This window comes from Liolophura sinensis, chromosome 7, assembly GCF_032854445.1.
Source record: "Liolophura sinensis isolate JHLJ2023 chromosome 7, CUHK_Ljap_v2, whole genome shotgun sequence".
Taxonomy (NCBI): Eukaryota; Metazoa; Mollusca; class Polyplacophora; order Chitonida; family Chitonidae; genus Liolophura; species Liolophura sinensis.
This window is the reverse complement of record NC_088301.1, coordinates 24,745,526-24,772,200: the sequence shown is the minus strand read 5'-3', so window position 1 is coordinate 24,772,200 and position 26,675 is coordinate 24,745,526. Positions and strand designations below refer to the sequence as shown.

General features: G+C 37.8%; 1 protein-coding gene across 1 annotated transcript; it reads left to right on the top strand.

Annotated features, from left to right (window-relative positions):
* Positions 1-1,524: 1,524 nt before the first annotated feature.
* LOC135470768 (serine/threonine-protein kinase dyf-5-like) lies at positions 1,525-26,445 on the top strand. Its single transcript, XM_064749808.1, has 15 exons — positions 1,525-1,563; positions 3,728-4,076; positions 9,402-9,456; positions 12,459-12,580; positions 13,586-13,665; positions 16,209-16,341; positions 17,261-17,432; positions 19,677-19,844; positions 20,735-21,088; positions 21,832-22,040; positions 22,592-22,710; positions 23,721-23,840; positions 25,188-25,262; positions 25,547-25,649; positions 26,433-26,445. The coding sequence occupies exons 2-15, from the start codon at positions 3,976-3,978 to the stop codon at positions 26,443-26,445; spliced, it is 1,824 nt and encodes a 607-aa protein (XP_064605878.1). The 5' UTR covers positions 1,525-1,563; positions 3,728-3,975.
* Positions 26,446-26,675: the final 230 nt, after the last annotated feature.

Genomic DNA, 26,675 nt, shown 5'->3' with positions numbered 1-26,675 from the left:
TATATGGGGCCTCAGTGGGTAACCCATATCGCCCATAAGTCATTTTGCACCTGGGATCAATATGGGTCTGATCAGGGTTAAGACACATGTATGTAAAATAGAGCCACAACTGGTTTGAACATAACATGAATATTCCTATCATTTGTACTACATCTGTAGATATACATTGTTTTTTCTCTTAATTAGAGGTGCTTGTTTTTCTGTCTGTGTTTGTTTCCTCTCTAATCGAAAGGTGCTTGTTTCTTCTCTGTAAGAAGAGGTGCTGTAGACCATGTTAGTTTCAAGCTTCACTTTATACGTTAATACTTGTACACAGGCAGCTTCAAGTGCATACATAAACATCACTGTTTGAATAGTTTAGAAAATTATAACGATTTGTAAATCACACTGTTAGATGTGGTGTCAAAGTAATTAAGATTTAATTAGCAGCTACATTTGTACATATGATGAGTTTTCTGTGATGATAGTGCCCATCATTAAACTCGCATCAAGCTACATTGAGTGTTTCTGATTAGTTATTTTCGTTATGGTGTAAAATAATCCATAGGACACACTAGGTCTTGGTTCAAACCCAGTCTTTGACAGTTAAGTTGTGGATTCCTCCGCTTCCACATTTCATGGGGACACGGTGAATAAAAGTGGTGGACACCACTCATGAAGCCGTTTGTGCAGTCTAACGTTTGTTGAAGATCACTTGCCTTCCACCAATGTGGTGAGCATCCACCTGTATATCACACGTCAGAAAGTTCATCAGTAATTTGTCAAAGGTCTAGGTTTTCTTCATTCTTCAACACCCATAAAAAACTCTTTATGTATCCTCCATGCTGTTGAGAGATACTCAAATAAAATAATTACCAGTATTCATGATATGCATATGACTGAAATGTCAGTAAAGATGTTAAAACCTTCAGTTATTAAAGCAGCAAATGAAAATCAGTTGTACGACAACAAGTGGCATATATTTTTAGATATACCTGTATACCCTTTACATTAATTGTTTAGTAGCCAGTCCTACTAGTACAACAAATTCATAGCTGAGCAGTGGAGTGGAATTTATTGCCAGCGTAATTCTTGAAGCAGGCCTTCACTAGCTCAGTTGACAATGATCGGTTATTTAGTGTTACTCATCTCAAAATCTAGCGCGATCCGTCAGGTTTTGAATTCAGCATTAAATGAGAAGGCTTCTCGGGTACAAAACTGAAATGCAAGGCATGCATTGAAAGTCTAGTGCAGGTTAAGCATACATGAATGCCGAGTTAACGTCACTTTTTTTTTTCAATTTACTTTTCGATAAATTCCTTGAAGTGATTTTTTTAAATCAAAATTTATCTCCAGGCTGTTTTGTGTCCATTATTAACATTTCGGACGGTTTAAGTCACTCCTAGTGATTAGCTATAATCCCTGATACATAAGTACTCAATACACTTCAAGAATGAACAAGTTATCTTGACACATCGCACTGGTACTTTGCCTCGTGAAAAAAAGGTACGAGTGTGTGTTGCTGTGTATCATGTCACGTGACAAACATAATGAGAGCAAATAGCAACAACTGACATGGTGGAGGTGAGATAAGTGAAGTTTATCGCTACTTAGGTGTTTTATTTTGCGCTAATTTGCTTAAACACTGCTAAATTCATTGTTTTGAAATTTTCTACTATGCTTAATAGGTAAGTTTCCAGTTCTTTTAAGGGTGTGCAGCGGAAAGATGTACAGATAAAATGTAATGGCGACAAGGCGGTACTCTTGGAAATCTCATTCTGTGTTGTTGTTGTACCGGTATCATAACGCTAGTGTCCGTCTCTTAGTGACAAAAGCCTACAAGTCCTGTAATTACATACATAATTGCTGTATGGAGATAGTCTCAGGATGGCATGATTGTTTGTAAAATTTATTCCTGACTCTTTCTTCCCAAATTATCCTTCCTCGTGATTGACAGGTCCTACATGGGAGAATGGGCCAGTAGAAGTAGTACTAGTAGTCTGCCACTGTTGACACTAGCTGTCAGTAGTTATTTTTTCCAAACATATCCTTCACCACATAAAGACCAACAGCTTGTATACACATGTCCACAGTGTCACCTTATATAGTCAAATACGTAACTACTCTTTGGAACGTAAACAAACTGTTGATTACATATTTCAACCATGCCGTAACAGCTCTCGCATTGGCAAAAAGAAAAGTCCTTGTCTTGAATATTATACTAGAGACGCCTTTAGCTTTGAAACTGATGTGCACTTTAATGACAGGACTTGTGTATTTATATTAGAAATGTGTCATTTATTGTTTTGAGGGCAGATTGCAAATTTCATTGTGTATTCATTCAATGCTAGTGCTGTTATGGCCATTACATTATACAGTGATGGCCAAGTGATCAGGTTGATCATTGGCCTTGTGAAAGAAAACCCCAAGTTTACTGCCATTGTCATTGCTGTGAGTTCAAGTCTAGCTTATGCTGTTTATCACTAACCATATGTGAGAAGGGCTGCCGACTCCTTGCTTATGGTTGTGGGTTTTGTCCGTACTCTGCCCTGTTTCCTCCCACCCTAATGCTGGCCACCATTGTATAGGCAAATATTCAGAGTTTTGCAGTGAAATCATAACTGCTCTGAACTAGAGCACTTTAGGTGAAAACAAAGCGAATTTAAACAAGGCAAGATAGGCATTGAATAAGATTTATCCATAAGAAATGAAAAGTATAGCTTTTAGGCCTTCTGGAAAAGTATTCAGCGTGTGTCTAGCCTTCAGATGTGATAGTTTCATTGACCTATAGTACTAGTGCTTAAAACTTTAGTAATCCACAAAGATCTGTATTTGCCCATTTAGCTCCACGTTATTTATCACCTGCAAGTGACCTGAATGCTCAAAACTATGAATTCTTGAGTATGACCTAAAACACCTATCCAATAAATAGATAAATAATCCAATTTTGGGCCTTACTCAGACTTTGAAATTAGAATCTAGTCCATGGACATACGAAACGATATGGCACCTCATTGCCTTGTGCTTGGTATATACTGGAGAACCTGCTAGTGTATTTCATTAAGGCTGGGTCGAGTCTTGTGTCTGATGTTATGCGGCATGGCAAGGGGTTCATTAGAAGCCCATTATCAGCTACCGGCAGCTTGCTACTTTTGTAGAAGATTGAGATGGTAGTTGTCTACTTTGACGAAAGCTCCTATTTTCATTTAATTTTCTGTCAGATCGCTGGCAACTTTTCCAGGGTTGCCCTATACTCCAAAATGCATGTAGATAAAAATGTGCATGCAGCATTTAGTGAGGAAACTCTAATAAGGATATATTGTTGCTGATTTGCCAGGCTGGGGTCATCATTATAATGCCAGATATGGGGTGATAGACCGGAACAGCTCAAAAATCCTATCGCACACAGCATACCCTGGGAATTCAGTGACATTGTCTGATGTCAATGTTTGTTCCTGTAGTGTAGTCGAGAGAAAAAAATTACTCATTTCAATCTTATCTAGCAAGATGTTTGAAAGAAAAATTATCTAAATACATTGTGTATGAATTACATGTGTTGTAATTCCTGTGGTGTGGGAACAGTACAGCTGTTTGTCATTTCACGTACTGTTGTCTGTACTGTTACTGATACTTTATAACAATATTGATGGCCCGGGTATGTACAGAGTATTAATCTAGATTTTATTGAGGTATTTTTTATTTTTTGCATCTATATTTATTAATGTCTCTTTTCCTTTTTACATTTCAGATGGCCGGTTGACAAAGAACACTTCTACTGTTTTGACCTTGAATATGGCTTTGTTTATGTCTGATGGTAAACCTGTGGATGGTTTCAGACTGCAGAGAAGGAAGCCGTTTATTCACGACATGAGTGCATTTTGAAGCAGTATTTGTGATTGTGAAAGGGACAGATATATTTCAGGTTCCCTGTACTTGAAAACACTCAAGTGTAACAAGTCTTAGCGGAACTAGTGTGTTGTGATCGTAAGACCAAATATGAATCGCTATCAAGTATCCAAACAGGTGGGGGATGGAACATACGGTTGTGTGCTACTGGCCAGTAGCAAGGAAACGGGGGAGAAAGTGGCCATCAAAAAGTGAGTACATTTATGAACAAGATGCTTTGTTTGATCTTGTATACATCAGTGCCACAGCAACACAAATTTTAATAAAAGCAAAGTTGAAAATCTTCTTTTCATATTGACCGATCTTAATATTCCTGTTTTTTTAAGACTTTCGAACCACATTTATATTTGGATAAATTGTTAGGACAGTCTCATATTTCCCACAGTTTAGATGATTTATCAGTTTTTACTTTTATTTTTAAGTCTTCTTCTGTCTGTGAAAAAGGATTCATTCTGCCCGGAAAACAAAACTTTATATTGGTGTAGCCATACCTGAACAAAATGTATAATAATGATGCCAGATGTGGCACCCTTTTATCTACTGCATACAGACACCTGGGGTCATGCAGTCACTGGGTTTACATGAAGGTAAATACCATGGCAACAGAACTCCTTCTCTATTGGCATAATTTACCGTCTGCTGTAATAAATGTAAAAGCCATATAACCTTATTAGTGCTTTGTATTAAAAACTGGTACAAGGCCAACTATTTTCCTTTCCCTGTTCCTTCAATACTTAGCGCAAATGCAAGAGCCACAATACATATGATTTTAAAGCTTGGCTTCTGCTTGAATCTGAAGATATCTACATGTACATTGTTGCATATTTGTGTCAACTACAAGCGTGAGACAACAGATGAGACACATTTCATGAAAGTTTCTTTGTTTCTTAAAGTCCGTGCACATATATATGTAATACATGTGCTTCCTTTTTTACCACATTTACATGTACATATTGAAACCTTATTTGACTGTTTCAAAACTCATGTACATGTAAATCTTAAAGCAGTATTATAAGGGAGCATCTGTCCTCCATTAGCATGCACATAAGCCAGAGACTAAATCCTTACACACGTAGTTGTGTACCTTAATACTGTATATATATACATGTAGAAAAGTAAAAATGTAATGAGGACAAATATACAAATTGTATGTTATAAAATGGGTTATGTATTCAACAGATGTTGACGTTGTGTACCAGTACATGTGGGTTTCATTGACCTTGATCATTCCACAGCAAGAATGTAATCAGCTAATTAATATATGTCAGCTGCATGTACACATGTACTTCTGAATTATGAAATATAGGATAATGTAATGGTCCTAGGCATGGCTGCAAGCTCTTGCCATAGAACTATAGTGTTACCTCCACATTGATATCTACCTTGATTTCCCAGCTTTTCAAGGTTTTGAGTACAATATATTTTGATTCATTTTGGGGGTATTTCACCTTTGACACAAATAGTCAACCGAATTACTACAAAGCAAGGTGTCAAAAAAAAAAAATATAGCTCCAAATGGTATTCAGATGTACATTTTCTTGATGGGGGCGTCTTGACTTGCCCTTGCTAGTGTTTGGATCTGTGATCATGAAAGAGCAATCTTGCCAGTAGAGTTGCCCAAAAGGACGTATTAACTTTTAATTAAAAATTATAAGTGGAGGCAGAGAAAAGTTACATTTCTCTGCAAACCCCTTGTAAAAGTGACATGGGTATATTACCTGAAGTTGTTAGTACTTTGCACTTAGAGAAATGAAGTTCAGATTATTTTAATTGTTTGATCATTTAACCCCATCCCTTGGCTCTATCTTGAAGATCAGAATTTTAAAGTGAACATAAAGTCAGCTAATAAAGCTGAATAGTGTTCCAGAAATGTTCTAAAAATATTTTAAAAATTCTACACGCTTATCAACGAAATAAATAGCAAACAATCGTCTGTACTTAGCCACTCAATTGGTGATGCCATTTTTGCTATGTTGTAACCCTGACAAGTCACTGCCATGTCCTGCCAACATAAACACATTGTGACATGGGCACCTGTTCTCAGTTCCCTGCTGATAATGTGTGGTCCAAAATGCATCAGTTTAACATTGATATCTGGTAATCCACTAGAAGAAACCACGCTAACAATCTAATAGAGCTAATAGGTTTTTTGACGTGACAGCCCATTATCACATGACACTTTAAGCACCAGTGATTGGCCAAGTTCATAAGGGCTTCTACAACATGGCTGCTCAGAGTGAATTGTCCGTCGATGCCATATCCCCCAATGCTGAACTTCACCTTTTTGGTTCTCAAAACTTTATAGAATTGTTTCCTTTTTTTCTGTGATAACTGTGTCCTGTATCATTTTTTCTATGTATATACAGTGGCAGACTATATATGTTCACATTCAAAGTTAAGTGTGCTGTGGCATGCTAGATGTCTTTGATTTGCGATACACCTCATCCGTTTTCTCATGTGATCATAAAAGTTCCAACCAATATAAATGAGGATGCTGGTTGTGCAGGATTAGACAGTCTGGTTCTGCAGGATTAGACAGTCTGGTTCTGCAGGATTAGACAGTCTGGTTGTGTAGGATTAGACAGTCTGGTTGTGTAGGATTAGACAGTCTGGTTGTGTAGGATTAGACACTCTGGTTGTGTAGGATTAGACAGTCTGGTTGTGTAGGATTAGACAGTCTGGTTGTGTAGGATTAGACAGTCTGGTTGTGTAGGATTAGACACTCTGGCTCTGTAGGATTAGACAGTCTGGTTCTGCAGGATTAGACAGTCTGGTTCTGCAGGATTAGACAGTCTGGTTGTGTAGGATTAGACAGTCTGGTTGTGTAGGATTAGACAGTCTGGTTGTGTAGGATTAGACACTCTGGTTGTGTAGGATTAGACAGTCTGGTTGTGTAGGATTAGACAGTCTGGTTGTGTAGGATTAGACAGTCTGGTTGTGTAGGATTAGACAATCTGGTTGTGTAGGATTAGACAGTCTGGTTCTGCAGGATTAGACAGTCTGGTTGTGTAGGATTAGACAGTCTGGTTGTGTAGGATTAGACAGTCTGGTTGTGTAGGATTAGACACTCTGGTTGTGTAGGATTAGACAGTCTGGTTCTGCAGGATTAGGCAGTCTATGCTGAAATGTTAAGAAGTGCTAGGTTGTTCAATGGTTGTGTTGTTTGCTTTGCAACAATCCTGGTTTTCTGCTCAAATCACACAGACAGTAATTGAAATTTTCAAAACTAGTGTCTCTAGCTCCTATTCCTCCTTTGAAAACTATGTCCACAGAGCTTGTGTTTACTCTGCCAACATCTCAGTGGTCTGGCTATGTCAGTCTGAACACAGAGATGTTGTTCTCTGATTAACATGCTTTGAATACAACCCCATTGATTGCAGGTTTCAATTACATCAATATTTTATAACATCTCATTTAGATTGCATGAAGAAACTTGCGTCAGTCACCAGCACAAGCCAGTAAAATCATCAATTAGAGCACTTGTCATCAAGTATTGTTAATCATCACTTGATATATTGTAAGTGACATGCAACATTGTCAAATGAAGGACTTCACTATCTTTGTGTCTACGTACGTGTGGATTCAGATAGGCTTAGCAATGTGAACATGTTGCTGATCCAGTTTGGACTGGAAACCAGTTTTGTTGTACTACTTGCACATTGTATGAACACCAATCCATATCTTCTCACCTAAGTCACGTTTTGATGCAAGCACTGTACAGGTACAATATATAGATCTATTTGGTAATCTGTATAAAACCAAGTCAAGACTGGGATTATGTTGTGGGATTACCAATTAATACATGAATGTGTAGTACATACCACAGGCAGTGTCATTCTGAGGTTAAATATGCTGCATTTGTGCACTGATCCTTGAACTAAACCATAACATTGCTTTTCTGAGCAGCCATAAGTGGGAAGGTCTGCCAGCAACCTGCAGATGGTCATGGGTTTTCCCCGGGCTCTGCCCGGTTTCCACCCACCATAATGCTGGCTGCAGTCATATAAGTGAAATATTCTTGAGTACGGCGTAAAACACCAATTGAATAAATAAATAAATAAATGCTATTCTGAGAAGTACCCTTAATGACTGAAAAGAAGTTCATTTTTAGAGGCAAATAAATATCACAAAATATTATTTTTGGTGCTGAAACTTACAATTTTCCATGGTCCAAGCAAACCTCAAAACACGTGTCTAAAATCAATAGATTTCTCAGAATCAGGAAGAATGGACAAGTTAGTCTTGGATGAAATTTATGTTCATTTAGGGTATGTCAATTAAATGCAGGGATTTTTTTTTTTTCTAGATGGTGATGGGTGGGAGTAATTTGTGCACACCCAGATTCCTCAGCACATAAAACTAACCATAGTAACAGCCATCATACAAGAAAATTCAAAAACACCTTGAATACCAGTATAGCATTTATGTTATAAGCTTACACGGTCACTCTGAGTTCAAGTCAAGCTCATGGTAACTTCCTCTCTAGCCATAAGGGAAGGTCTGTCAGCAACGGATGGTCATGGGTTCCCCCGGGCTCTGTGTGGTTTCATTCCACCATAATGCTGGCCGCCGTCATATGAGTGAAAAAAATTCTTGAGTACGGCATAAAATACCAATCAAATAAATAAAATAAATATAAGCTTACACACTAGATGCATTGTACATATGCAAGCATGACTAGACATTCATCATTGTCACACATAGAACAGTGCTTTCTCAGACCGAAACATTTGGTTCTGCTCAAATACTGCAGAAAATTTAATTTTGTAATATGTAATGAATAGAATATACTATACGCAAACATTACACATGTATAAGAACATATAATTTTCTTGTGATTCCTTTATTTTGACCTACATGTACTGTATGCTATAGCCTGTGCAATACAAGGACCTCATGATGTTGCCAGTGTTTACTAGCTGTCAGTATTGACTTTTTTGATCCACACTTACAAGGGCATGGACTTGCCAGTAATACATGGATGCCTGCAGAAACTTGTATTGTGGCTTTGTTCGACAAAAGAAGACTAGTGACTGGCACATGGCCAAAGCTCTCTCACTGCCGGTTCTGACAAATGGTGATTATAGTATTGTTGGGAGGTTAAAGGCTATGGATGTTGTAAAATAGGATTATTGTTTGCAGATTAATGCAGACTGCATTCATGTGTTTATTTTTTAATATTGATTGTTTATTTTTTATAAATCACAATGAAAAATTTATGGTATCACTATTGAGTATGTATCATTTTTTTTTTTGTATATATATATATTATGGAAACATCACCCGAGATATATCAAATAGGTTTTCTTTGTGAATCATCAAGTTTGCAAGTCAACCTTAGGTTTCTCTGATAAAAGCCGCAATATACATTTAGCTACATGTAAGATTGAGGTTTAAAACTTTCATTTGCCATACATTGATTCAAGGAATTGTTTGCCTCATTTGTTATAATATATTAACACTTGATAACTTTTATGACTATATATATATATATATATAATTTTTTTCTTTTCCAGAATGAAGAAAAAGTATTATTCTTGGGATGAATGTCTAAATTTGAGAGAAGTAAAGGTAAGTCAGTAAGTGCTGTTTAAGGCCATCCATGAAAAATTCTTTGAAGGGCATATCCAACCCTATCAGAAAAATAAAATAAGTTCATAGGGAGTACTTGTTTTTTGTAATATGGCTAATGGAAGAAGATAAGGATTTTATAGAAATTAGAGTTTGGAAAACATAATTCAAAATTTCAATGAAAATTTTGAAGTATAGCCCTTTTTGGAGGGCCGTTTGGTTCACACCCAATGAATATATTTTTAATGATGGCCTAACCATAACCCTGCAAGCTACTCTCAGTTCATCGCTATACATGTATCTGTGTTGGTGCTATAAAATGAAAACTGCCAGGGCAAATGTTATCCTGTTTAACTAAATAATTGCACTTGGAGTAACCCATGTACTTGTTTTGATTGGCGCATTACACCTTACATTCTGATTTTGGCTTGATGAGTTTGTGTGAAAAAGGTGAATAAGTCTGTTTGCCCTGTAGAAAAATCTATACCTATTGCTGATGTATACCCTGGGTTGGTCAGCCCGTGTTCATGTAGGTACCAGTGATCAATCAGTTCTATGTACTGGAAATTACATATTATCGATTAGTTGGGTGGGGATTGGTCAGGTGTGTTTTTTCCCAGGTTACCTGCGAGGCATCGGTAACATGATTAGCCTCTCAATAGTGTAACACAGCGCTTTGATAGAACTGCTGCATGATCACAGGGCAGCTAATAAGGTACTAACAATGGTTGAGTACTAACACAAGCTGGCTGGCTTGCTGAGTAGCCTAATAAATCTATGACTGTTATTTGGGTTTTAGTTACATCCAAATCATTGTGAAGGGAACTGGTCATGGCTGAGTGTGTTGGATTCATGTCTTTTGAACGCCATACAGGGCTCTTATGCCATTTAGGTCATCTTACATGAAGCTTATTGAAGATCACTTGCCTCCCATCAATACGACATCCATGTGTACTTGTATACATGTTGGAAAGATCTGTTACTTGCCAAAAAAAAAGTTTACTCCAGGCACTCCAGTTTCTCCAGTTTCCTCTGTCTATATAAAACATGACCGCCGTCATGTAAGTGCAATATTATTGAGAATGGCGTTAAACCCCAATTGAATAAATGAATAAGTGGTTATGAAGGCCTTATCAGTACATAATAATCACACAGCATACATTTATAAGTTAAGACCAGGTTGTAAATATTTTATAAATGTCACAGGACGAACATGTAACGAATGACCTACATGTATACCTAGCCTTAGTTACCCTCAGCAGGTAACATGTAGGATTGGATTAACTCATCTCCTGCATGAATATTCAAATAACATTGCAATAAGCATTAGTTGAACCCTAGTAGACAGAACTATTTAGATTAGACACAAAAGTTTTTGATAGGATTCTTTTGGTTTAACAGTCACTTTTTGATGATTGCATTAGATTGTTTATATACTTTTAAACTATAGTTATAGCTCATATGTGATTAGTGTTCAGGGATAATAGAGAGATGTACATTTTGTGAAAAACAAAACAGGATATATACAAGAACTTTTCACAGGAAAAACTACCAATTTTGTACCAAACCAAGTCTTCATCTTTAGAAAAATGAGTAATTTTTGTAATCCTGTTTTATATCTTTCTCTGGCCAAATTAAAATTGAGGAAATAAATGAAGTTTAATGGGTTTTTTAAAAGAAAAATTGGGGGGTTTAATAGTTAAAAAGAAGAATGACTGAAGTTCAAATTTTAAGACTAAACTCTTTTTCTTACAATCTCATTTTTGCATTGAGAAAAGCTTGTACGTACGAGTAAAATGACAAGCGCCAGGATGTGTGATGCATTGGGTACACATGTACATTTACTCTCGGACACCAACAGGAGAACATGTACTATGGCTGAGCAGCCAGCAAGCTTCACAGATTCCTTTATCAAGCTGCAATGGTTGACTGGCCTTTCCTTGAGTACAGGAATTGCCTGTGGGTTGCACATGTAACACCACAAGTTATACACAGACTTGATAAAAGTGCCATATCCCTGGGATCGATAAGAAACTCGTGTGATAATTGGTAGAAGAGTCATTGTATTCCTCACATGACTGCCAGCCATGTGCATGTTAGCATGTGTAGAGCCTGAGGACAAGGTGGCCTATGTGTTGTCAGACAAGGCTATCAACTTCCATGGCTCATTTTTCAGCAGCAGGTCGGAAAAGGAATAGTGAAGCTTATACAGTAAATGACCCAAAATTTCACCCTGAATGTTACCTTTTACTAAAGCCAAATAAAGGCCTATATTACCTTTGGTGATGAAACGTACATTTTTCTAGCAGGAGATCATTGTACCTTACAAACAAACCTTACAACAGATGAACAGAACTTTCATTTGCAAAGTCGGCCAGTTAGTCATTGACCAAATTTTAGGTCATTTACGGTACATGTGATTCTGAGACTGTTGGAAGATGGATAATACATTCTTGGTGCTGCCTTTGTGTACATGTATGCCTTGGAAAGATGGGCGTCTTCACCTACACGAGTCCACTTAAACATGTCTGAAGAAATCTCCTGCTGCCTTTGTCTGTATATGTTTATGTGTACGCACACACCAGAATGGCACTCAAGCAAGACTCCTTTATAGATACATGTGTCTCACGATCTTTTTCTTTGTATTTGATAAGCAATAATTCAGCGGTGCCTGGAAAAGAACACACATGTATTCTACCTGAAAACATTTTTGTTACCGAGCTCTGGGTAGAAAACTATGAAGTAATCATAATGGTAGATGCTTATGATTTTAATAATTTTAATACCAAGATACCTACATAAATACATGTATCATCCACTTTGCGGCAAGAAAATTTGATACTTTCCACATGTGCATGTATTAGTGTTTCTCCTGAATTAAGGCTGTTGTAAATGCATGTACTATTAATATTACAGTATGTATGTATTTGCTACAGCACATTATGTTTTGTAGTATAAACAATATTGAATAAGTTTTTTGGTTTTTTTTTGTTTCTTTGCAGTCTCTACGGAAGTTAAACCATGCCAATATAGTAAAACTCAAAGAAGTAATACGAGAAAATGACCAGCTGTATTTTGTCTTCGAATACATGAAAGAAAACCTTTATCAAATGATGAAAGACAGGTGAGTTCGATAGGTACATGTAGATGATTTTTCTGAATGAAGATTTTATCATATAAAACATTGTTGAACAATTGGTAATCAGGCCAATTAGCGTAGATTAAGGCGGTTGGGAAATTTTTCTGGCTAATGAAAAACCAGGAGGTATTTCATCAAAATTCCATCAGAAGTCCAATAAGAACTTTATAGTAGAGGGGTTGTTTGGAGAGTCAGCCAAGTTATCCCCCCCAAAGGATATAATACGCATGTTTCGAGATGTGACTTTACAACAACAGAGTGAAGCCCCTTTGTGATATGACATCGTCGCTTCACGGCACGGTAGGGCCAGTCTGGAAATTTTAACATGGGGTGGTATATAGAATATAGAGAACTAATTGAAAGGATTTGCACTGATCTTCTGAATTGTGTTTAGGGGTGAATTTGTGTTCCCAATATTGTACAAAAAATAATATTGTTCTGTTGGTACTTAGATCTAAACACTATCACTGCCATGTTAAAAGATAGGCAAGTAGCCCTACTGTGGCGTTTAGTGGCGACGTCATTTTGCACCGGAACGTCATTCTGTTGTCATAATGGCGTAACTCGAAAACTGTGTATTATGTTTGCTGATGGCTTGAAATATATTGTATGATTATTATTGTTTATGTATGCTTTGCATAAGCTAATTGAAATTTGTAGTAAACATTCAGCCCAATAGCTCAACTTATAATTAACATATTTTCTTAACTTCTATCATCATTACTGAAACTGAGGATGTTATTAGATTATCGTTATAATGTTACAAATAAACCTGGGCCAACTTTCAGAAAAGTTCATAAATCAGTTTTTCATAGCTGTTCTGGTAAGTGACATGGCCTGATGACCCTATAACCATGACAAAGTCATTTACCAAAAAACGTTGCGAGAAATGTGTCTTATAAAGTTTTGTGAAAGTGGGCCACATCAGTGTTATGATGTGTTAGGATAGTTTTGTTGCAGGTGTATGATACTTCTCTGTTCGGTTTTCAGGGATAAACTTTTTCCAGAATCTGTGATACGAAATATTACCTATCAGGTCTGCCAGGGAATGGCATTTATGCACAAACATGGTAAGTGACATGTACATTTACTTAAAAGCAGTTTTCGTGATCTACGCACTAGTGCAGCGTAATGACCCAGGAGCCTCTCACCAATGCGGTTGCTGTGAGTTCAAGTCCAGCTCATGCTGGCTTTCTCTCAGGCCGTACGTGGGAAGGTCTGCCAGCAACATGCGGATGGTCGTGAGTTTCCCCCGGGCATTGCCTGGTTTTCTCCCACCATAATGCTGGCAGCCATTATATAAGTAAAATATACTTGAGTACAGCATAAAACACCAATCAAGTAAATAAATTTTAGTGATCTAGTTTCAGAATTATTTCAAAGATGAGTAGGTATAGGATAATGAACTACATTGGATGAATGATATTCTGTCAGCTGTACCGAGTAATAAGCTTGAATTATATTATGTTAGGCAACAGAGCATTCTGCACAGCATACGTTAATTGTGAACGTCAGCAAAGCATATATTTTTATTTTTAACTTCCAGGTTGTTTAGACAATACTTTCATCACTGTGTCAATGCAAGTAATGCTTGTAGGTGCAAGTAAAACGGCAAGAGCCGGTGGTACTGAAATCATCCTGTCTGTCTGTCTATAGACATGATTTTGTCCATGCTTCTCCACCCACATCCCCTCCCAAACTACTGCGCCGATTTTGATGAAGCTTACCATGCATCTAGCCTATCATCTGACCCGGTGCATACTTAAGTTTAATGGCAGTTTTGGTAATTACCCTCCATTTAGACTTGTGTAACTGTGCTTTTCCATGAAGTCAGATTTTGTCCATGTATCGTCCCCCTCCCTAACTTCTGCATAGATTTTGATGAATCTTACCATACATGTATGTATATCATGCCTATCATCTGGACTTGTGCATGCTTGTTAAGTTTAATGGCAATATTTAGATACAATTATTTTAATAATGACCTCCATTTAGCACTTTGCGCAATTATAATGCTTTTCTATGTATTCAGATTTTGTCCATGCAGCTCTTTCTAAAGTACTGGACCTATTTTTATGAAGCTTACCTTACATCTTCCCTATAATCAGAACTTGTGCATGCGTAAGTTTAATTACAATCGGGTAATTATTTTCATAATTACTGCAAATCCGGTACTTAGTGCAGTAATGGAATGTCATGTACACTGTATTCTCTTCTGATTGATACATTTCTTCATTCAAACTTGATGTACCAATCAGGGGTTCATAAAACTCATTTTTCCACATACCGACCACAACTTTCTGGGTGAAATTGAGTTTTTCTTTCAACTGAAATTGAGTTTTTCTTTCAACCAATTTTTTTTTTTGTTTCAGTGGGCCGTTTGTGATACTAATATTGAATATTTTTATACTTTACTAACCTTCATTGATTGAAGTAATTGTCACTGCCTATATATGAACTCAAGCTGGCTTCCTAGTTGATACTGCAAACTGATAATCAACGCACATAGCAGAATACCAATCCAGTGAAGTGTGAAAGAACACCTGTGCTGAAAGCTAACATCCTAGAGCACAAGTATAGATTGAAACTTACAACATGAGCAGTTGGTCTTGACATCACTTTTAAAAAATATTCAATAGTTATGAATCAAGACAGAATGGTCATGCATTAATGGCTTATGGAATATGTGGTTGCCACTCTTTAGTCTGTAAAAAGGACATCCGAAATTACGTAAAGAAAAAAAAACATTTGAGAAAAATTGAATTCATGCAACACCTTACATGTATATTAGAAACTTATGTGAATAGTGCACCGAGATGATTGTTTTGTGCATTATCTAAATTCTCTTGAAATATTATCCTTACTTGTGAAAATAAGCGAAGATTTCAATCAACAAAAGCAGTTCAAAACGAAGTCTGAATTAACTTATTGACAGGATACTAACCACATAAAATTTGCCATGAAAATCAGCAGCTGGTAATGAGACAGTTAAGAGACCCACAAATAATGAATTACCCCATGGAGTATGGGGTAACTATAATTATAGCGAATCGATGTCTCTAGTAAATGTATATCTAACAAAGAAGGTTTTAATTTCGCTGCTATAAGAGATTTATCAATGGTCAGATTCCTGAAAAAGAAACCCGGGTGCGAACTGCATGCCAGCCTTGAAAGGAGCTGAAGATATTAGCGCCTTTAACAACCTTTAAATGAGCAAACATGTGCCTTTAAAATTTTGATGCACCCTTATTGAAGCCAAAAATACAAGGTGTTTCCAAATTAAGATAACCAAAAGCTCTGTTTACGATTGCAATCAGTTGTCTGTTGATGACTGCAGGTTGCAATCAGTTGTCTGTTGATGACTTCAGGTTGCAATCAGTTGTCTGATGACTGCAGGTTGCAATCAGTTGTCTGTTGATGACTGCAGGTTGCAATCAGTTGTCTGTTGATGACTGCAGGTTGCAATCAGTTGTCTGTTGATGACTGCAGGTTGCAATCAGTTGTCTGTTAATGACTGCAGGGTTCAATCAGTTGTCTGTTGATGACTGCAGGTTGCAATCAGTTGTCTGTTGATCACTGCAGATTGCAATCAGATGTCTGTTGATCACTGCAGGATTCTTCCACCGGGACATGAAGCCAGAGAATCTGTTGTGCTCGGGCCCAGACTGTGTAAAGATAGCAGACTTTGGGTTAGCCAGGGAGACGAGGTCTAGACCACCCTACACCGACTATGTCTCCACCAGATGGTAAGCGTCTGTTTGTTCCCAGGGTTTGAGTTTTCCCTGAGTTTCCTTCCTTGTAAAAGTGACCCATATAAAAAATAAAAAAAAAGAAGTTGACGGTTCTGGTCCCAAACTATAAAGGTGACATTGTGACTGCGTATAAAGAAATTTTATAAAATGTAACTCAAAATAATACTTTCCGACAACCTTTAAGACTGTGAAGGAAAGAAATTTGTATGAAAACTTTTTGTTGGTAAACCATCATATTCTGTTCAGCTTTAATACTTGTTAGTTTTAATACAGCTTGATAAGTTTGGGAGCCCAAACTTTTTTTGTACTAAATCTGCTCTTGATATGGCTACCTTAGCGAGTCCAGCAACAAAGACTATATTTGTAAATCAAACTGGGTTGTGACCCTTTATCTTATATCCAGCTGATAAGTTACACCACCTGTTATATGGAAGAAGTGGGGAACAAGAATGTATATACATGTATATGTAATATACATTTTGACAGATATACTGCAAGTACAATGTACATTTGTGTCTTAATGTGGCCACACGGTGCTGAACCAATGCGCCTACAGACTTCAAATTGAACTCACTGGTTTGGCCTTTGGGCAGAAAAACTGGAGTGGTTTACACTCAGTGGGCCTTAAAGTTTCCTTCACCTGTAAACTTGATTGTTGTCATTTAACTGAAAAATGATTGAATACAGCACTATGAAACACTAATGAAATATATAAATGATTTGATACTCTTTCAGGCATAAGTACTTAGCAGATTTTGTAAGCTATCCAAGGAGAACTTCAGTCATATTTCATTACATCCTATAATAGTGGAGTTTCAAGTCTGAACTTTTTTGTTGTTAAAGGTGAAAACAGTCACACTTTATCATGTGAGTTCTGGAAAATGTTTTAAACTTACATATCATTTTTGCTCAGGTACCGAGCCCCAGAGGTGCTGCTACGCTCCACAAACTACAGTTCTCCTATTGACATCTGGGCAATAGGCTGCATCATGGCAGAGCTCTATACATTACGACCATTATTTCCCGGCAGTTCAGAAATCGATGAAATCTTTAAAATCTGTTCTGTCTTGGGTACTCCAAAACAGGTGGGTACTGATTGTTTTATATCTGCAACAATGAAACCTCTGTAGACCAACAGTATTCAGGACTGACAAAGACTGTTGGTTTATTAAACAGGGTCGTGTCCAACAACAACAACAACAGTGCAGAACCGTACTGTACATATGAGTACATTTATTCCTTAATTAAATTTACGTTGGCTTTGGCAATATATGTGTAAGTTGAACTTTATCAGACGAGTTCATTTCCACATATCGTGGCGTGTCTACTAGCTATGGATGAATATTGTCAGATCAGTAAAAGGGAAAGAATGTGATTGTAAGTCCTAGCTGTGGCATTTGTGTTCAGAGACTGAACTACTGCTCTACCATTTCAACTTGCAGATGGTCAGGGGTTTCCCCTGGGCTCTGCCCGGTTTTCTCCCACCATAATGCTGGCCGCCGTCGCATAAGTGAAATATTCTTGAGCACAGCGTTTAACACCAATCAACTAAACTAAACTCTACCATTCCTTTACCAGTCACTGGGGTGACTAAAGCCTGATGTAAATATACCCTAATTCTTTTCTCATATGAAAGAGCGTCTTTCAGTTTCATTTTATGTACATGTTTGATTTGATTTTGGAGACAAAACTACATTTGTTGGATTGCCCAATTTCAGGGCTTTATTTTCTTAAAAGTGTAATTTTATCAGTCTACACAGAATAATGCCCTCAGAATATTCTTGAATAAACACCTTGCAAACATGTGAGTAGGTTGAAAAATTACAGTATTATCATAGGAGGGCACAGCACAGTATCAGTATAATGTGACAGCATGTGGTGTCATGTCTGGTGTCTTTTGGCATGACACTTCAGAGGTGGCATGAACTCACCCTGCCACAAGAAGACACAGTATATGAACATGCATGCATACAGTGTACATACATACATACAGTGTACATACATACAGTGTACATACATACACACACTCAGTGTACATACATACATACATACATACATACATACATACATACATACATACTGCAAAAGAAATAATAAGTCAGTAGATTAAACCAAAGGCTGAAGTACACATGTAAGAGTTCGCGTAAGAAGATTATCTCCCTTCCATCTGATTTTCAGTCAGTTACTGCAGGATGGACATTGGTTCAGATTAATCAAGAGGGATTAACACTAGTGACTACATGTTTGTACTGCAAATCACAGTCTGTATTTAGAATGAACAGGAGTCAGTGTATTTAAGGCAGTCAGTTATATAAGTTAAGATTATGGTCAAATAGAGTAAAAATTGGACTGTGCAGTTTTGTTTGATTTCACAAAATGTTGGCCTTTTTAAGATGTCGGTGTTGATAGGTACTACTGTACCTGTCCATAATAGTTCATGTGACTGGACGCCATACCAGTAACACCTGCCGGGAACATGTTTTGAAAAGCCGTGCAAACATTGCCAAGCCCATGCATTAGGCCTACCCACTGTGTATTTTTTCAGAATTAGCCATCTTGTGACTTAATCTATAATTACCCCGTGCTTGTACACCTCTTAATTACCACCCTGAAAATCATATAAGTAAAACAGTTTTTCATCAACTATTTTGAAAGATACTGGAGTTGTTTTAGATTCTTGAAAAGCATGTACAGCCTAGTGACCGGGCAATGCGATGACCGATTTTCACTCACATACTGGCCACTGTAGATGACGCATTATTAGGCTATGGACATGTATGTAACTTTACAGTATCCTGCATTGTGTTATTTCAGTCGCAAGCCACACTTGAGAATGGAATCATCTCGAAATTAGTTGTAAAAGTATAGCTATAGTCTCTTGTGGTCTGTGTTGTACACATGGAGAACCTTGCATGCCTGCTAGCGAATGTACCACCATGACATCAGCAGGTCAAGGGTGGCTCAGGTGTAGTGGGGTAAAATTTTCTGACGTATGATCACCAAACCCCGCAGTTTTTCTTCCCTTTACAACTTTATAATCGATCCAAATGGATTCAGGAGACATTAAAATATCTGTATGCTGGTTGTAAGGCCGCAACATTGAGGTTCTACTTTAACCTCATCATGCGTGTGATGAAATCGCAGGAAATTGAAAATCATGCCATTTTGGGTCAAAACTGCAGAAGTGTTTTCATGATTGAGGTTGAATAAAATGTTTCAGATGTAATGTGGTGGTCTGTTGATGCCCTATTCCCAGTGCCTGGATGTACATGTACATAATGATAGCGCTTCTACCTGTCACTCAATCTTGAGTTCTCATCTCTCCACAGGAGGACTGGGATGAGGGTTACAAGCTGGCAGCTCAGATGAACTTCCGCTGGCCGCAGTGCGTAGCTACCAACCTGAAGACTATAATCCCCAACGCCAGCAATGACGCCATACAGCTGATGAAGGATATGCTGGCATGGAACCCTCAGAAGAGACCAAGCTCTAGTCAGGTAAGGTACCGTAACAGCTCAATGATACATTTGTATTCCTTAAAATGCCATTTAATTTAAATTTAATTCTTTTAAATGCTATTTTATGCTTATTTTTCTGCCATGTCATCAGGAATGTAATTATGATCATTTGGAATTTTTATAATTTAGGATAAAGATAATCCTTTAGGATCAGACCTGGTTTCTATCACTAATAAACTGTAATCAGGCCAATGCTGTCATAAGTGAAGTATTTCTGAGAATCAGAGAAAACAGTTAGCAAATAAATGAATACATGTAAATACAATAAATGAGACTCTGCACGTGAGACTTGAGATGGGCTCTGTTCTGTTTTCAAGTTGAAATTTTATAATAAAAAAAGAGAGGCATGCATGTATAAAGCTAGAACTGAGTTGAGCCCTTATTAGTGCTTTTGTGTGGCCCATATATTTGTACATGGATAACCCAGTGTGTGCATGCCAGGCTTAGGACAGACATGCCAGGTGTCTGTCAGGCTTTTTTTGACAAATTGGCAAGAATGCATAGAGAGTTGTAAGGTGTGTAGGTTAATATCTGCTCCATGCTTGAGGCAAATGCATAAAAGTTGAAGAAAATGTGGACAACATTTTTTCTGTTGTCTTCAGCATGACAATCCAGTGAGGCAGCAACTAGAAATCAGTTGCCATTAGATCAGGCCTGCCACAAAAAGGCACTGTTGTCATGCAGCTGAAATGATGATCTGATCAAAATGGTGTTAAAATGCCAACAGACACTGCCTCTAATATCTCATTGTCTTGATGCTTCAGCCGTTGAGCAGTTCTGCCTTTTTGATATGGCTGAAATATTGATTATATGCTAAACCTCAATAATTGATTCCTGTTCATTGATATATAGTATGGTTTCTTTTCCAGTGCCTTAGGTACTCATATTTCCAAGTAGGACAGAATCTTGGCACGCAGTCCCGTCCCCCTCCTGTGACACACCACCCCACTCCTCCCTCGAACCAAGCCCGTCATGGCCCCTCGCCTGTGGGGTCTCAGTCACGGGTTTCATCCCAAACAAGCAAACAGGAGATCCAGCCAAAGTATCAGCCCAGTCACAAACCAGCAGACAATCAGGGAGGGTACAAACCCTCTGCGGCTGAGCCCCTGGGCAACAGGCCCATCCATGACAACAGGCAAACCAATCAGCAGCACAAGGCAGCACACACTAATGCTGTGTTACCCTCCATAGGCAGTAAGCATGCCCCCAAGTATCAGGAAAATGTGAGTTAGATTTCTGTATTCTCTAGTATGTCATACAAGTACTCTGCTGACTGTGGATCTCAGCAGAGTGGTTAAGCTGTTTGCGTTACATTGGCAAGGGCACATGAGGTACGAGATAAGGCCTCGGCCATGGACAGGGAATTTAGAGATTCACCTGTTCCCAGTCTTTGGGAGGCCTATGCTGCACATGGGAAAGCTTGTCTGTGACTTGCAAAAGACCAGTGGTTTTCTCTGCCCATTAGACTAACCATCATGTAAGTAAAAAATTCTTCAGTATGGTATTAAGTAACATTTGGATAAATAAATGAATAAATCTGTGTTACTATGTTTGTACAATTCATGCTTAAGATCAAATATTGTGCATTGTGCTACAGGCACAGAAGGGATACTGTATCATTGTTGGGCATATATAAAGATTATGCCGTGCTCCTTGTCAAAAATTCACGCATATGATGGGTATAGATGTATGAACATAAGAATATGTACCATATTTGTCATTTTTACTACAGGTGCTGCAGTTTCCTCCAATAAATAATTAACAATGAATCAATTCAAATCATTGTCATTTTGTGAGAAATGGGGAGGAATTATTGAAAAAATAAACTGTGGGGTATCTTCATAGTGGTGCTAAAGCTTTTTATATTTGCGTTTGAAATGTCATTCAGAGGATATATGTACAGAATATGAAGATTGAGGTTCATTTACGTGTATGAAATAAACTCTGGCCTTTTGCTTCTCTGTAGGACCCATTCACAGTATCTGTATCTAAAAAGCAGAGTGGGCGGAAGCGCTGGGGTGGGGGGTTATCAGAGACCTGGGATGACTGGGACGATCTGGACTTTGGTATCCCTCACAGTAAAAAGGCACCACTGGCCTCCATCAAGAAGAAAGAAAACCATCCTGAGAGGGAGAGGAAATTCAGTCTCTTTGACGATGATGACGACTTGTTTGCGTGAGTAGTTGTAATGATTTATGGAAGTGAGATGACAACAATTGTTTTTCAGTTGCTAAAACGTAAACATAACTGAACATAAACATAACTGATTATGTTTTCAGTCTTTGGACACGCTTTAACTTTTGGAGATGAAAAGTTGAAAATGTTTTGAAAAATACATCAACACTTTAGTCACATCAGTGCAGTTTTTAGTACAGTTCGTGTATAATAATTCCTTCTGCTGTAGATGTCAAATAGAATAAATAGGACATTTAGGGGCACCTTTTTGATGCTGTTTTTAGGGATAAGTGGATAGATTTCGTCTGGAGATTGGAATTTTTACGCTTTACCGCCAAAAGTAATTTGGTTCTTGCCTGCCTTTGCGTTGAGATTGTGTAAGAAATTTGGTCATACAAATCCATTATCAGAGAAGTATAGTCGCTTCAGCTTGGACCTGAGTAGCCATTGCATGGATACGGAATCTTATTACTTCTATCAAAATCAGCACTCGTACATATACTGAAATTGGTGACAGCTTACATAAAGTTTTCTGCAATGGTAATTAACAGGAGTTTGAACAAGAAGCCTCAAGTACCTAAGGGGATTGTAGCTCACGGGCGAGGGACATCAGGCAGATCATCAGGCTCTGCTAAACAGCATTACCTGGGAAAAGCCAGATACCTACCAGGTTAGTACGGACTCATGATTTTACATTCTCCTTGTGTGTAGTAGAGGAAATATCCATTGCTGGATGGGTTGGGAGGTAAGATTCAGTGGGCACTAGAGGACATGTTGGGGTCTTCCAGTGTTTAGAAATTATAATTTCTATGACACAAGATGCAGATATAACTAATGCATTCTCAGGTGATGAACGTGACAATAAATCTGTGCCTGAGAGACAAATTTTCGCCTTTGTCATCACCTGGTTTTAACATGTTATTTTAGAACTTAAATTAAGAAATACTGACTTTAAATAAAATTTCTTCATATAGTTTTGTGGTTATATCTTTCCCATATACGGTATATATTGATGTGTTTACATAATATATACTGGTAGCAATCCTATAAGCGAAAATTTTAGAGTATTTCAGTCGTCCGGAATGATAAAAAAGGTCTATTTTGGCCTTGGGGATAAATGTTAAGTCTTTCGCTTTGAGTTCATTTTACATGTACTTATTTGGATGTGGAATGAAAGAGTTGTCGCCAAGTCACTAGGACTCATGAGGTGTTAGATCAAACTCATTCATAGACAGGGAAACATCGATGATCCCACTCTTCCACTGTTCTCTGTGCAATAAGCAATGCGTGTTCCTTGTGGATACATGTATGTACCTGCTGATGTGGTCTTGCATGAAGTTCTTATTAATCACTTGCCTTTTGCCAATGTAACATACAACTTGCGTGTCACACTAGGGAAAGTTATCCAGATACATGCCAAAGGGCAGTGGTTTACTCCAGGCATTCTTGTTTCCTTCTCCCATGAAACTAACTGCTGTTGTAGAAGTGAAAATTTTTTGAGTACGATGTTAAACCTTCACCAAATAAATAAATCATGTGGAATGGAAAATTCCTTTGCAATATATTTACTTAAAACTCTTTAACTGACATAAAAAGAAATCATGTCAAACTGATACATAAATGATACAGTATGTATTGTCTCTAAGAGCAGTGAATTATTTTAAGTTATTCTATTTTCAGGTATTAGTATGCGTAACAGTGCCTTAAAGACGGAGAGTCCAGAGAGTCAAGCTACCTTTTCCCCAGTCAGTAAAGGGGGCCTGGGAGGGGTGGCAATGGGCAGAAATAACATGGGACTGGGTAAGACATGTTGCAAATACTTCCTTTATAATATAATTAAGACATACAGCATAGAGAGAAAAAACAGAGGAGTGACAACAGTGTGATAGCTGGCAAATGGTGACACATAACTGTGTGAAATATGACCTCTTGTCAGTTGACTTCAGTTAGGGTTTTAGTCTAACTCTTCATATAAATGCATACATAGCAGCAAGTTACATGCCTCTAGCACCATGGCTAAAGCAGAATTAGGTGAAACGAAAAATACAGTGATGTTAATTGCAATTTATTAAACTTCATTGGTCTAGAATTACTCAAAATTCAACGCAGTCAGCTGTGGACAACATCATTCCTGACCAATGCGGGAAACTGCTACCATACCAATGCTTCCACTGGTTTGGCAGTAGTGTTGAGACAGCAGGTTTGTGTGGATGCTGGTGAAGAGCAATGGTTTACTTGGGGCACTTTGGTTTAATTGGGGCACTTTGGTTTACTTTGGGCACATTGGTTTACTTGGGGTTTCTTCCACTTACAAGTTTACACCTGATCACAGTCTTGCAAATGAAAAAACTTCTTAGCTCTGTAGCATAACTTCAATCAAATAAATGAGAAAAAAATATTTACCCGTTAAACATTTGCACCAGTATGACTCCTCATGTAGACCAGTCCTAACTAAATTAGGACTATGTTTCAAGTTTTTTCATCAAAATAACAATGTTATATTTATGATATGAGTAATTATTGATAATTATTGGATTCATGTACAGTGAACACAATTTAGACTTTTGGGTGCAGAACTTCAGAAAAATATGTCTGAGCTCCCTTGTCAGTACATATGTATGAAAACGTTGATGTGAAAATTTAAGTAATGTAGACATTTTCTTTGATTCATAGACCACTTTGTGCTACAGATTCTATATTTCTCTTGGTGTGAGGTTATTTGTCTTTGTAAGGAAATTATTTAGCACCAAATTCTTCAACTTTTTCAACGCCTCTGCAACCATTTCGAAACATTCTGAGAGAATTATAGGGTTTATAGATATAATTAGCACAGTTTTATGAAATTTGCATCGTTAATGACACAAACATATAATTTTTAGCATCATTTTCATTATAATTGTATGCATAAATTCCACTTAGGAAGTATGTCACTGGTTGAAAGGTTGAAGATTTACAGTATCTTTAAATGATTGTACAAATGGTCATCGTATTATTTACTGTATTCCAGACAACCAACAGTAGATATGGTTTTGTAAATTAAATTGGTAGTGGATGTGTTTAAAGCTACGTTTTCAAACCTTAAATTTACATAGTTTCATGTGTATCAGTCAGCTGTTGGATTGACATGTGTTCTGCAATTTGTTTTAGGAGGGGGAGGTTTTGGACCTAGTGCAGGGGGAGGGGGTTATGTGCCGTCATTCATGAGTTCAGGGAATAAGTCAAGTAAGTATACACCCAATTGTTACATATATAATGATGGCATTTCTGTTCTCTCCAATGTGAACAAGCTTATGTTTGGAATCCTTTAAACCAAATATTCTTGAGTAAGGTGTAAAAAAAAAAACAATCATGCCAAATGAAATGAAAGGCTAAGTGTTATTGGGGTGTTAGAAACTTTAAGCAGTGGTTCTGCTATCCAACTGTTGGATGGACACCAAGTAATATGAGCCTCTGCTAGACGATGGTAAATCATGGCAGATCTAAGTGTTCTATCCGCATGTTTACAGATGCGGGATGGAAGAGGGCGCAGCCCGCTCCATTATCGTTAAACAAGAACTCTGCTACACGACAACAGGTACCGGTGCATGGCCGTACAGACTGGGCTGCCAAGTGAGTACCCTGCCAGAGGGTTGTTTGTAAAGGACCAGTGTAGTGACCTTGTTGCTCTGTCATAAAACCTAGTGTGCTAGAGACAATGTATGACCACATTGGTACATAAATAACATCATAAACTTCTGATTAAGTTCTCTCGTAACAAACCAGTTGTTTTACATATCCTATTTCTTCAACCGCCTCGGCAACCAATATTTTGAAACACTGTGAGAGAGCTATGGTGTTTGAGAACTAATTTGCACAGTTTTTTTGAGGTTTGCACCTTTAGTGACACAAATGAATTGTTTTTAGCATCATTTTGAAAATAACTGTGTGCTTAAATTTGCTCTGGAAAAAAGTGGTTGAAAAGTTGAAAATTTACGGTATATTAATGAGTTGTTATTATCATTCCCATTGCTTTATTCGGATGCCTTAGCTAGATGCCTTATGCCTTGGATTCAGGATCAGCCTACGTTCATTCCCTTGAAGTAATTCGGAGGCCTCCATGGCCCAGTTGGTTAGCGCACTAGCGCAGTGTAATGACCCAGGAGTCTCTCACCAATGCGGGCGCTGTGAGTTCAAGTCCAGCTCATGCTGGTTTCCTCTCCGGCCTTAGTGGGAAGGTCTTGCAGCAACATGCGGATGGTCGTGGGTTTCCCCCGGGCTCTGCCCGGTTTCCTCCCGCTGGCTTCCGTGGTATAAGTGAAATATTCTTGATTATGGCGTAAACCACCAATCAAATAAATAAATAAATTAAAGTATTATGATCTGTTTATTTTCTTTTCGGTTTTTTTCTTACAGGTATTTAAAATGACAAATTCTGGGATAATCTGAGGATGCCTTCATTACATGTTTTGAACAAACTCCTGACCATGCGGACATATGGACTGTGCGGAGAGGAACCCTGGAGGAGCTTCTGACAGATCTATTGTGACATGGCAGGGAAATAGCTGTCCTTATGGGAAAGACTTTTAATTAATTTGTACATAGCTCGCGATGTAAATAATAACCTGTATGTGTGTATGTACTGAGAACTGTCCCCAA

Coding starts and splice junctions, on each gene's coding strand:
- LOC135470768 (XM_064749808.1), top strand. CDS start 3,976: ATGAATCGCTATCAAGTATCCAAACAGGTGGGGGATGGAACATACGGT. Junction 13,666..16,208: donor GGCATTTATGCACAAACATG/GTAAGTGACATG, acceptor TGATCACTGCAG/GATTCTTCCACCGGGACATG. Junction 22,041..22,591: donor GATGATGACGACTTGTTTGC/GTGAGTAGTTGT, acceptor GGTAATTAACAG/GAGTTTGAACAAGAAGCCTC.